We start from the raw sequence: 13842 nt of genomic DNA on the forward strand, positions 1-13842 counted from the left end.
TTTAAAAGTGCACCATGTAAAGACGTTGGCACCATAGGCCTAAGAGCCAAATTAACGTGGTTTTCTTGGAGGACTGAATAACTAACATGTTAACGTTGGACGCAAATGCATATGCATCTTCATGGCATGCACGGGAAGGGATTTACACAACATACATGGAACATGGGTGCATGGATAGGGTGTGAGTGGGGGACACATTGATTACCTAAAAATTTCTATTTCCTCATTCCCTTCTTGGCCCCTACATCACCCTTTAGGATATGTCTATTTTCATGAGACTATCTATCTGTTCGTATAACATTATTTGCTCATCTTTTTTCATCCTGGAACGGGAACGTGAACTTGGACGGGGAATACAAGCTGTGGCGCACAAGCCGCAAATCGCTGGCCCACATTGCAGACAGAGACAACAACTGAATACTATAAGCAGTATTATTCCTAGGAATGACAGTATTTTCCATCCCCAGGCTGATATCACACTCCAGAGCCAACCGAACCATGTCCAGGTGTCTGGATTCTGGTGCATCTGGTGAGCTATATTATGGAGCCTTGTTATTGCTTTATATACTGATGGCGCGTTATTAGGAATGAAAATACAACAACTGGATCCGATCACTCTACAAGCCCCGCCCCTATTGGCCAGGATGACGTCAAGGACAAGGCGGTTTTGAAGAACAACAAGTCTCATAGCAGACTGCTCCTCGGTCAGGTTACCTAAAGCAAAAGTAGTCTCATTCACTACTGCTTCCAAAGTTCTGGTCAATCTTCGTATTATCTTACTATTTTGGACGGGACCTATGAACCAGAAGTATCCTTTAATATAATCCTTGTACTGGTCCCATGCTGACTCAGAATAATCGATAACAGGAGGAAGGTCTCTCTTATGTCTTACATGCACAAGGTGTGAATTTCGATGATAATCAGGTGGGGCTAGAAAAACAGGTGGCAATAGGAACGCGATATAACACGTTCCATCCCAATTCAAGGGCAGACGTACATAGGCTGTCTGACCACATAAAAAATAAAAATGGCGGGAAGCTTTGAAAGTAGACTTTCCTTTATCACTGAATTCGACTACAGTATTACAATCACTGTGTCCTAGATGTACTGAACCATTCTTTCTGACGCATAATTCGCCTTTCACGGGTAAAAATGTAATAAACGGCAAGTCCGAATTAGTCTCGGACTGGACGTTCAGAATCATGAGGTTAAGTGTATAATTACCTAATCCATATACTTCATTTTCTAGATCAGTCCCTGTCCTTTGGGGAAGACCTTCCTTGTCTGGGAAACATATTTTATTCATAACTGTATTCAGGTTCCCCCATATACAATTGCCTAGGGAAACTGTGGACTTACTGTCTAGGGAGGACCTTAAAGTAAACCATGCTCCGCACGAACCATTATGTGTAAACGGGTCGGGAAAGAGGGGCAGAGCTCCCTTATATTTCTGATAGGGAGGGAGTCGGCCACATACCCAGCAATTTGTGGCATTGCTGGTCTGGTGAGTATGGTGTAACATACGAATGAAAGTATTGTTGCGCATTGCTAATCGATAGGACAGCTCGTGAGGGGGCAGGTCACTGAAAATGTGCTCTACAGTGTCATTAGCGGAAGTATGCACATGAGAACCAAGAGGAAAGAAAACATGTAGCATTAAACTTATGCATATGATCATAAGACTCAGAAGAAACATAAAAATTAAAGTAATGACGCATTTGCTGTGCAGGTTTTTGCAATATTTTTCTCTCTTTTCGATTCGCCTATCTCTCTGGCTATTTGGGTCTATCTTATACATATCAGAAACCTGTCTAACCGCTTCACCTGAGGGGGACTTAAACAATTAAACGCTGTCTGACTTACTAGACCTCAACTTTGCTCGGTACTCCTGTTGTGGAGTTTTCTCTAACAGGGGGAGTTTAGAGTCTGTAGCGGGGCAGTCCTTGGGAACAGTCTTTGGACACAGTCCATGAAATCTTTTGATGTGGCTGGAGTGGAGCCACCCTTTTCTGCCTTCAATCTTCACAGCGGTCCTCGTGGTCATCAACACCAATTTCGGTTCCTTCCACCTGGGCTCCAGAGGGCTTGAGCGATCGAAGTTGCGGACCAACACCAGGTCTCCGGGAACAATTTCATGCGGTTTCACCTGGGTGTTGTCCGGGAAGGCAGCCGTGACCTGTGAACGACAAGATAGTAGTGCAGACATCAAGGAAGCCAGGTAATCTGTCAGCATAGTACTTTCAACATCTGTGATCTTACGAGGCATAGGCGTTACCCACATGTTTAGGGGACGGCCGAAGACTACTTCATACGGGGACAGTCCGGTTCTGGAATGAGCTACCATACGCATATAAAAGAGGGCAACCGGCAGGGCTACCATCCAATCTACTCCCTTCTCTGCACAGACCTTCGCTAACCGTGTTTTCAGAGTTTGATTATGTCTCTCAACGAGACCGGCGGCTTCGGGGTGTCGTACGCAGTGGAATTTCCACTGGTATCCTAACAGGAGTGATACCTGTTTCATGAGCTCGGATGAGAATGGCTGTCCATTATCAGAGTACACGACACGGGGCAAACCGTATCGCGGGAAAAATTCACGGACCAACTGTTTGGCAGTGGTTACAGCAGTGTAATCTGGGACTGGGTAAGCTTCTGTCCATCTGGAAAGGGCACATACAACTACGAGGACATACTTGAATCCTCGGCATCTGTCCATCTGGATATAATCCATCTGGAGGACTTCAAAAGGATGGTCAGGAGGATGAAATCCACCTTGTTCCACGGGGATACCTTTGCCTGGATTGAACTGACAACAGATCATGCAGGTACGCACTTTCTGTTTTGCTGCTGCACGTAAATGCTTGTTGAACCAAAGATTCTGGATGCTGTCTAACATAGCTTTTTCTCCTAAGTGTGCTGGACTATGTGCTGTGTTAATGATAACTTGAACCATAGAGTCGGGGAGAAACCATGTGGCTTTTCCCTTCGTCAACCATCCCTGATCTGTCTGGACCCCTCCTTGTTCAGTCCATTTCTTTATTTCGTCTGGAGTTGCATGTGTCTGTATGTCGAGCACATCTAGAGTGGGATCCTTAACTGTCATACAATGTGTCAGTGTAGTCACATCAGTCTTTGTCGTGTCAGTCAGAATGTCTGTTTGAGTCTGAGCTGTGAGTTTGGCTGTTCGATCTCCAAGGTCGTTACCCTGGGAAATGGTGTCAGTGATTTTAGTATGTGCTTTGCACTTCATGATGGCGATGGTGCAGGTAAGTGTATTGCTTCTAACAGAGCTTGAATGAGGGGACCATGTTGTATCTTGGCTCCGTGAGAGGTCAGAAAACCTCTCTCTTGCCAGAGAACGCCGAAGTCGTGAACGACTCCGAATGCGTACTGTGAATCTGTGTATATGTTTACTTTCAGGTTCTTGGCTCCAATGCAGGCTTGGGTCAGAGCGATGAGCTCTGCTGCTTGAGCAGACAGTGTGTCAATACGATGTGTTTCTATGACTTCAGTTTCAGTGGTCACTGCATATGCGGCTACTAACTCTCCTGTACTTGTTCTCATACATGAACCATCCACGTAAAGTGTCAGGTCTGGGTCAGGCAATGCAATGTCAGTCAAGTCTTGTCTGGGTTTGGTCACGGTATTAATGACTTCCACACAGTCATGTGGTGTAGGATCAGTTGTACTTGAGGGTAACAATGTGGCAGGGTTTAGTATGTTGCAACGTCTGATTTCTATGTGTGGTTGGAACAGTGTCAGTTCATATCCTGTCAGTCTCGCTATGGTCAAGTGTTGTGTCTGGGTTCGGTTTAGGAGAACTTCCACGGAGTGTGGAACCTGTACTCTCAAGGGATGTCCTAATACTATGGAGTTGCTTTGTCTGATAGCTAGAGCTGTTGCTGCAACTGATTTTAAGCACGCAGGCAGAGCCTGGGCTACTGGATCCAATGTACTAGAAAAATAAGCACAAGGCTTGTGTTTTCCAGCTTGATCTTGTGTGAGAACAGATAATGCTGTGCCATCGCGTTCAGTGACAAAAAGTGTAAAAGGTTTGCTGTAACTTGGTGTAGCTAAAACTGGTGCTTGACATAGAGCTTTCTTCAGTTCATCAAAAGCTTGTGTATGTTCTTGAGTCCAAGGGAGGACAGTCGAAGTCGCTGCCTCCTGTGTTGTCAACTGTATGAGTGGCTTGGCTAGATATGCATACTGTGGAATCCATTGTCTGCAGTAAGAAGTGAGGCCAATGAAGGCCCGTACTTCCTTTTGTGTCTTGGGTTGTGGCAGATGTGCAATTAACTGAATGCGGTCTGGTGTCAGCTGTCTACCCCTCTTGGACAGCAAGTGTCCAAGGTATACCACTTGCTGGGCACAGAATTGTAGCTTCGAAGGGGACACTTTATGCCCCTTTTCGGCCAGAAAATACAAGACTGTCGGTGATGCGCGTTCGCATTCACGTTCGGTCAGTGCTGTAATTAACAGATCGTCAACATATTGGAGTAGGGCAGTGTCAGTAGGCATGTGAATACAGTCTAGTTATCGTTTCAGTGCTTGGCTGTTAATACTAGGACTTTCTGTGAACCCTTGAGGAGCACGTGCAAATTTGAAGCTTCTGCCATTTAAACAGAATCCGAAGAGATACTGGCTTTCGGGATGAATGGGGACACTAAAGAAAGCGTTCTTGAGATCGATTACAGTAAAGAACGCTGCTTCGGAATCAATGGCAGTCAATAGAGAAGAAATGTCTGGGACCACTGGGTACTGGGGTATTATGCATTTATTTAATTCTCGAAGGTCGATCACCAGTCTGTAGACCGGTGGTGCATTCGGGTCAGTTCGTTTAAGAATCGGAATGATTGGAGAATTACATACATTGGAGTCAGTCTCTACAACCACTCCTTGAGCAATGAGCTCGTCAATAATTTTCAGTAAGGCTACTACAGCCTCAGGTGGCAACTTGTATTGGCGGATTCGGGGTAGTACAACACCTTGTTTGAGAGTAACACGATATGGTGTAATGTACATACAACCTACATCAGTTGGACCTTGTGCCCATAAATGCTGTGGTACATTCTGCAATCTTGGATCAAAATCTCTCAACACATAATGTCCTTTAAAATCACGTAAAAACAATCTCACTCCTTCCGGAGAACAACATATCACTGCTCCTAGTGCTTTCAATGTTTTAATACCAAGCAAGTTTTCTGGACATGATTTCGTAAGTAACAAGTCAGTAGTACGAGACAATGGACCAACTTCTTGGGAAACTGGCTTTGACACTTCATTAACAATCGGCTTTCCTGAAAATCCAAGGGAAACATTCTGTGAGCCTGAGAGGGGTGCCCCTGGAACCTCGTCATGACTGATGGTAGTTCTGCTCGCCCCTGTGTCAATCAAAAATTTTCTGTCTTTCCCTAATACCTGACTATGTACATAGGGACCCTCTTGATCTACAGGAACCTCGATAAGGGGAAAGCCAACCTCCCTCTCTAGGCTGTTTCATGAGTACTGCTGATAATCGGGGTAATCTGACTGTGCATACTGGTACATTTGCTGTGTAACATGTTGCGTGGCAGCAATGGGTTGGGGTACTGCTACTGTCTGTTGTGTATTCTGAGGAGGTGGCGTGTTCTGCGGAATATTCTGTGGAACATGTTCTTGTCTAGGTGGACGCGGTCTTTCTTTCGTTCTGCCTGTAGCAATATTATATTTCAGGACGGTACATTCATTGATATAGTGACCTGGCTGCTTTCAATAATTGCAATTCCCTTTAACAGGAGCAGCAGACTGACCTGGCGGTGCCATACCCTTCTTCTGGCCTTTGGCTGGGACAGCCTGAGCAACTAGTACTTACATTTTCGTATCTTTCATACGTCTCTGTTCATGTTCGTGTTCCTCTCTAATTCGGTTCTGGTGGTACTGTAACATTTGTAACATTTGGGAAGGGGTATTAGCTTGCCATGTACTCTCGACTTTCAGTACTCTATTTTTAACCTGTGGCAGTGAATTCTCGACTAGTTTGGACACAAAAAGATGTGGATATGATTCGCTACTTGTTTTCAGGCCGCTATTAATAATGAAACATTTCTCGAATCTGGAATAAAAATCGCTAGTGTCTTCGTTTTGTTTCTGTTTGCAGGCTGAGATAGCATCCCAATCTTCCTTTTTGATTGTCAATAACCTCGGCAAGACCTGTACTAATAATCCTGGTAATGCTTTAGCTTTTTCCCCAAGACCTGTATCTGGGACTCGCCCATCTTCTTCTGTTTCTAATTCTGCCCAAATAATCTTTTTATCTCCCACCTCCCATTCTTTTTCTTTAAGTTTTTCGTAAATGCCGGCTGGCAACAATACCTTTAACATTTTAAGAATATCGGGATACGTATAATCCCCCATGAGTAGCATGTCTTTTAATTCACGGTGGAATCCTGCTGGATCTTTATCATGACACGGCACTAATTTTTTCATTTCCAATAATTCCATTTTGGTCAAGGGGGTGTATACGAATACTCGTTCTAGCTCACCTCCTTCTGTCCGGACGGGATGAACTTCTCGTAAAGGATTCTGTCTGTCTATGTAGAATGTTTTCCTTACTGGGGGTGGAACAGGAACGAAATGTGGAGTCAGGAACGTTCTGTGTTTGTGTCGTTGTTCTAGAATGACATTAATTAAATCGGTACCCAGGCCTCTCCATCTCTTTAGGAGTAATTCTTCCAATATATTATATAGGGGACCTGGATCAGAGTGCTGACTTTCGTACAGTGTAATGAGATGTTGAATCATGTACATACCAGCTAGTCGCTGTTCGTCTGGGGAAAGATTCAAAAATGTTTGCGCTACTGAGTCATCTTTATATACGCTAGTATTGCCAGCCCATTGGACTGCTGACCGGGCTAGTTCTTGTTCATGCATGGTGCTAAGTTCTCTGTACCCTATTCGTTCTTTCAGTACTTTATCAGTGGCTTGGAATAAATGTTCAAGAGAATATTGTTCTGGTATGGGAGAAAGAAAACGTTTCTTACATTCTAGGCGTATGGGTTTGTCAAAGGGTCTGTCAAAAGGTCTCGCCCTACCTACGTACGCTATTCTGCCTTGTGCTTCTGTTTCTATATCATCGTCTTCTGAGACGTCATCATCTGCTTTCTCGGCTTCTCCCACTGCTTTTTCCCTTGCGTGTATGTCTAGAATTTCTTTATGAATCTTTCTGTACATGGATTCTATACAAGCTTGCTTACTGTGTTTTCCATCAGCTATGTTGTCACTCTATTTAATCAGAAGTTTCATTTCTTCTTTGTCTTTACCTGGCTGGTCTTGTTCCCTAATCAGACAATTTATCAAAAACTGTAAGATCATATTTTGTGTCTCCACCTTGTTGTGTGCCATGGCCTCGTGAATACTTTCTGGTCTCTCCCCCGTTCTGATAAAATGATATATGTTATCTAAATGTTCTTGCATATCTGGGAAAATAGTCAAATAGTTCGTAGCCCGTCGTAAACGTATTGAATATAGTATCATCTGGTCTTCGCCAGGTACTGGATCATATCTGCAATCAGTAAGGTACCGTTTAAGAGCTGCGTATGTAATTACTTTTGGTGTTCGTTGTAATGCTGCTTCTCTGAGTGTGGTTCGCTTTATTTGAGGCGGGGTGATAGGGAGACCTCCTACTGCTCCTCCTGAAGTGGTTGGATCATCAACCATTACTGGCTGCGCTGTTACTGGTGGCGGTGTAGGCGGTAAAACAGGTGTCGGTAATGTAGAATGGACCTGTGTTGTAGGTGGATTAAAAGGATTACCAGGGCCAGTGGCAGGAGCAGCGGCCGGAACAGTGGCAGGTGAGACAGTGGGGGGAATCGTGTCATCAACGGGAATGTGAACAGGGTTGGGAGGTTGAACATGGACATTTGCGGGACGATTTCTGTTTGCATATTCTGGTACAGTGTCATCTAAATAAGAAGAAAGGAAAATATCTGCTGCGGTCTGTTTATGACGGAGTTTAGTCGGGACCAATGGTGGCGGTAGATTACTGGGTACTTCCGGGGTCGCCCTGGGCAGGCCCTCGGTGAGAACGGGATACATGCCTGTAATAAGGGCATGTCTTTGTCTGTCTAACTGTTCTGCTCTGACTCGTTCACCTTCTTCTAGTAGCTCTCTTTCTTTAGCTTTTTCAGATTCTTCTCTACTTTTCTCTGCTTTCCTAATTTCTTTCTCTGTTCTTCTATGCGCTTCTTTACGCCACAATTCTATGGCATCTTTCTGGGATTGTCTGGCTTTCTTTTTCCATAATGCCTCTTCTACTCTCAAGATGCAATCAGCATCCCATGTCCCTGAGACAGGCCATCTATACTTCTCTTCCAGATCCTTTGTATAATCAACCCACAAGTCTAAGTACAGTATGGCATCTAAGCCATGCTTATGGTACATAAAATGTCCTGGAGTGTCCCTAGGCGGGACGGGAACTGCTTTTGCGAGTATCCCCTTCCTAGTTCCTATCTGACGTAATTTCGAGAACAGTGGCATATTTGAACTTACTTGAACTTGAACACAATAAACACAGTAATGAATAGCAAACAATTATTCATACCACGACATTAAACACATTAAAACATTTCAGACTGATACTACCTGATACATAGAGAAACATGAATACTGAAATCTCGAGATACAATACTAGAATACTGAATCACTAGATGCACTGCTGGAACAGTACAGACATACCGGTCCCATTAAGAGACATGTCATACCGTATTCACCTAAGTGAACACGGCTGGACCAGGTCTGTGTACCCAGACCCGTCTTGACCGGGCACAAATTAATGAACCCGTCTAGATGCGTTCCCAACAACGGAACTCACCGGGAAGCAAAACTGAAGGCCTCGGAAACTGGACTGGACTGGACTGCTACGACGTCTACTACGCATGCGCTTCGGAACAGGTGGGCCTCCGGATACCTCGGACCTTGCTCTCTCGGCTTGGGTTCTGGTCGGGACTCTCCGCATTCCTCACCGCCTCGTCTGGATGCCGGACCGCAGTCTCCGTCTCCTCCGTGGGCCTGAGGGAGATAGCAGGAAAACCCGCAGGTGTGCACAGGATTCTGTCACGGCTGTAGAAGGGGTCAGGGGCCTGCGTACATCGCCGGCGCGTGATGAAGGGGAGGGGTCCCTGTTCGGGCGCCAGATTTATGTGGTAAATAAAATTACCGGGACTATTTTTCTATACATTAAACGATAATAAAGGATAGCTCAATGAATGAGAGGCAGAGTCCGTGGTATCTGAGTCATACGGGCTTTAATTAAGATTCTCGAGAACCGGGACATCGAGTTCCATCACCACTAAGGTTCAGGAAGGGACATTCAACATTTTATTAACATCACACATTATATATAGTAAAACAGTCTAATTGAAATGAATACAGTAGGCGTAACAAGTGAAAAAGGGAATGATAAGACCACATGGGCGTAAAAGAGGGCGTGCACAGGGGCGTACACGGAGGTGTGTACCGGAAACGTCACAGAAGTGTTATAGGTGGGTGGATGCATAGAGAAATTCTGCAGGGTCAGCAGAAACCTTTGGCATGGGTGCGTGCGCAACTGAGCATGACGTGGTACAGACGTGTAACTGGGGAAACTGGGGGGCTTGACTTTTAGCACTAGTAGAGGAGTCATGGTGTCTGGGATGTCAGAACGACCTGCACCTATAGCATATCTGGTATCTTATGTTTGGAGGATATATTGTCTGAAGTAAAAGGTCTCTCGGGCACAGGCCGTTCAATACTGAATGCTAGTGCCTGCATACGTGTCTTGGTGCAATGCGTGGGGGCCATGGGCCTACCATGGTAACGGGTTCAGTAAATTACTTGCATGGAGACAGGAGGCCGGGCCCTTTGCTCTGCAGCCGGAAACATGTTTACCTATTTCACTAGACTGGAATGTGTTTTCGAGGAGGCTGAGCAGATAACTGTAGGAAAAATACGGTCTTTGGCAGGCAGGCCAGGCCGAGCCGGGCACCGCTTCGCTGAGCAGGAAGTAAGGCAGGGGTTAGGGATGCATACCTAAACTGCAGCTTTCAGAGACAGAAGAGACTCGGAGTCTCAATTAAGGGCCTGGCTCGGCTGAGCCAGAAAAACGTGAAGTACGTGTGCTTTGCGATATTTAAAAGTGCACCATGTAAAGACGTTGGCACCATAGGCCTAAGAGCCAAATTAACGTGGTTTTCTTGGAGGACTGAATAACTAACATGTTAACGTTGGACGCAAATGCATATGCATCTTCATGGCATGCACGGGAAGGGAATTACACGACATACATGGAACATGGGTGCATGGATAGGGTGTGAGTGGGGGACACATTGATTACCTAAAAATTTCTATTTCCTCAATACGGAATCTATTTTTAATATTTTTAATGTTTTTATGGTTGATTTACTTGTACATCTTTTATGATCTCTAACGATCGAAATAAAGATTATTTGAATTGAATTGAATTGAAATAGAATATTACAATAGTACTTTATAAGATTATTTGCCAATGACAATCAAGACACCATTTAAGCATTTGTTTCCCCACATGGAGAGTGGGTGCATATTATGGACACTGAAGTTATGCATGCTCTCAGTCTTTTTCAGAGGGAATACATGTAGCATTCAGGGACATGATGTGGTTGAAGTGCAGGCAAGGACACTGTTATAACAAAATAAACACACATCCTTAAGGCCTGTTGGTGTTTGGGTCCTGCTCCTTCAACCTTTGAGGATAGGGTCACAAGAACAGTTAGTGGCTCTGTGAGTGGCTGTATGGGTGTGTGATCTGGTGTGTGCAAGTGACTGTGTGGGTGAGTGAGTGGGTGTCTGAATAGCTTTATGAGTGAGTGACTGGATATATAAATGTCTGTGTGGGTGAGTGAGTAGCTATTCGAGTGGGTGTTTGGTGAAGTGAGTAAAGAACACATCTCTGGTCACCTGAAAAACCTCCACTGGCTCCCCGTCAATAAGAGGATTACTTTCCGCCTCCTAACCCACGCACACAAAGCACTTTACGAAATTGGACCCGAATGCCTCAACACACGACTGTCCTTCTACACCCCCTCCCGCCAACTACGATCCTCCAACCAAGCCCTTGCCACTGTACCTCGCATCAACAAAACCACCATGGGAGGTAGATCCTTCTCCTACCTGGCAGCTAAAACCTGGAACTCACTTCCCACTCACCTTCGCCTTACTCAGAACCACCTAGCATTCAGAAAGCAACTTAAAACGTGGATATTCGACAAGTAATTCCCCACCCTTCCTCAAGTGCCTTGAGACCCTCTGGGTATGTAGCGCGCTATATAAATCTCTTGACTTGACTTGACTTGACTATGTGTGAGTTGCTTGATTTGAGAATGAGTGTGGGAATGGATGTATAGTTAAGTTATTAGGTGTGTGAGTGCTTTTATAGGTGAGTAAGTAGCTGTGTTAAGAGGCTATATGAGTTGGTGAGTGGGTGTGTGAGTGGTTGTATAGGTGTATAAGCAGTTGTTAAGTAGCTGTATGGGTGAGTGTGTGGCTATATGAGTAACTGAATGGGTGAGTGAGTGGTTTTGTGAGTGGTTTTATGAGTAGGTGAGTGGGTATGTGAGTGGCTCTGTGGGTGAGTGTTGGTTGTGTGAGTACTTGTATGGGTCTGTGAATGGGTATGTGAGTGGTTGTGTGGGTGTGTGAGGGGGAGTATGAAAGGGTATCTAGGGGTGTGAGTGATCATGGTTGTGCATGGTTCTGTGGATGATATCATCAGTGATATCATTTGAGATGTCATCAGTGACTGACCATGTCATGAGTGATGTAATATGTGAGGTCTGCATGTATGAAGTCCACGTGGAAGGAGTGTGGGGTAACCTACAGGTTCTCCACACCCTGTCATCCACAAACCAATTGGCTTGTTGAAAGATTCAACAAGACCTTAAAAGGTGTGATTATGGGCCTGCCTTGGCCCATGAGGCAGAAATGGGATGTCCTTTGCCATGCCTGATGTTGCTTACTGGAGGTGACAAAGAAGGGAGTTTGGTTAATCCCATTTGAACTTCTGTACGGCCACCCTGTTAGGGGATGTCTGGTGAAGGAGGGATGGGAGAAAGCATCCAAGTAACCCCCACCCATGATGTGTTTAGTTCCATGCTAATCCTGAGCACCCAAAGAGCCATGTTCTAGAAGAAAGCTTCTGAGAACTTGGAGGAGAGTCATGAAGTCATGAAACAGTGATACAACCAGGAGCCCACTCTGTTTGGAGGTTCAACCTGGCCAGAAAGTGAGTGTAATAGAGCCAATGGAGCTCAGGGTCCTCCAAGACCATTGGGGTGGGCCCCATGAGGTGATTCTGAGAAAGGGAAAAACCACTAATCTGGTGGAACTCAAGACCCCCAGAAATACTGCAGCAGGCTTGGGACACATGCTAAGTACTACAATAAGTGCTGCAGGCCCACAAGTTGCATTTAATTTACAGGCCTGGGTATATTGTATACCACTCTTCAAGGGTCTTAGAAGTAAATTAAATATAAGCAATCCGCTGTAAGCCAATTTTACCATGTTAATGGAACAGAGCACAGAACTGTAGCAATGCTTAGCATTGGTAAAATGCACTCTAGAGTCCTAGAGCCAACAAAGATTCATTTCAGCAAAATTTGGAGGCTAAAGGCTAAGACCACCCTAAGACTGACAGATCAAACAGCTAGCTGATGCGGACCTGACTCCAAGATTAGCACAACGGCGAGAGAATAAGAAAACTGTGGTTGCCAGGTTCAAAACTTTGGAACTAACTAACAGATGACCTCAGACGGACCAACAAACTAACCCCATTTAAAGCCTGTATCCATCTGACTAATGTATATTTCACAAACTTTTGCACACTTTGAGATCATAGTGAAATACAAAAGAAATGGTCTGGTGTGGTTAATGACATGGTTTATGGATGGCATGGCAGTGTATGGTACAGCAGTTATCTTGTAAGTGAAATGACCCATACCATAGTCACGTCTTGCCTTGTTCACTATCCCCTCACCCACTGAGGGGAGCAGCACTGAATGCAGAATTTAGCCAGGACAGTATATTTAGGTTAGCTTGATGTATAACTGTTGCACCCCCGCTGTAGCCACACATCCTTCATTTTGTGCCACGCTATTTCCCTTTCGCTAGACTTTCCACTCATTTAGCTGGAGTGCAACCTTTTTATCTTGCTGTCCAGGTGTGAACCCATCAAAGCCCCTACCAAAGAGATTACTTTTTTCAGTGGGTAAAAGCACTCACCTTCCGGAGGTCATAAGTGGTGACTATGATTGAAACTAGAGTCATAAAGATGATGATACCAGGAATTTCATAGTTCTCAAGGTACAACCAGAGAGCCATAGCAACAGCTTGGAACAAATAAAAGGGATTTAGAACCTGTGTAGAACAAAGAGAAAACAGATCAAAGTAGCTTTCACAGATGATAGAGATGATTTACATTAATCATTAACACAGATATTTTCAAGGTCAGTATGTTTTGATAGAACTAGTGCAAGCTGCAATAGAGCACTGGGTCTGTGGCGTGAATACCTCCCTGGGGGTGCTGAACTAGAGACTGGGCCTAATACCATAATATCCCTGGATATAATTATAATTCATTTAAATTGGGGAGTACAGTTTTTTGGGATAGTAAAATATTTCCTACATATTTTTGATACATTTCCACCAAAAGGACAATAGAAATGCATAACTGCAGCCAAAAGTTTGGAATTATGCAATGGATTCAGGCTACAGCCATGACTCAGAATATTTGAAACTCTACACAGTAAATTAACCACTCACACCTGAAGGAGCAGTCATTGTAATAACCTG

At 44.6% G+C, this 13842-nt stretch overlaps 1 protein-coding gene across 1 annotated transcript in view; it reads right to left on the reverse strand.

Moving 5' to 3' along the window:
• Positions 1-13842, reverse strand: part of LOC147700478 (putative cation-transporting ATPase 13A4) — a 965394-nt gene that overhangs the window by 521574 nt on the left and 429978 nt on the right. Inside the window, exon 7 of the mRNA XM_086928423.1 lies at positions 13273-13407. Within this exon, the coding sequence (XP_086784549.1) occupies positions 13273-13407 (135 nt within the window). The remainder of the gene's footprint in view (positions 1-13272; positions 13408-13842) is intronic.

This window comes from Lissotriton vulgaris, chromosome 7 (genome assembly GCF_964263255.1).
Source record: "Lissotriton vulgaris chromosome 7, aLisVul1.2, whole genome shotgun sequence".
Classification (NCBI taxonomy): domain Eukaryota; kingdom Metazoa; phylum Chordata; class Amphibia; order Caudata; family Salamandridae; genus Lissotriton; species Lissotriton vulgaris.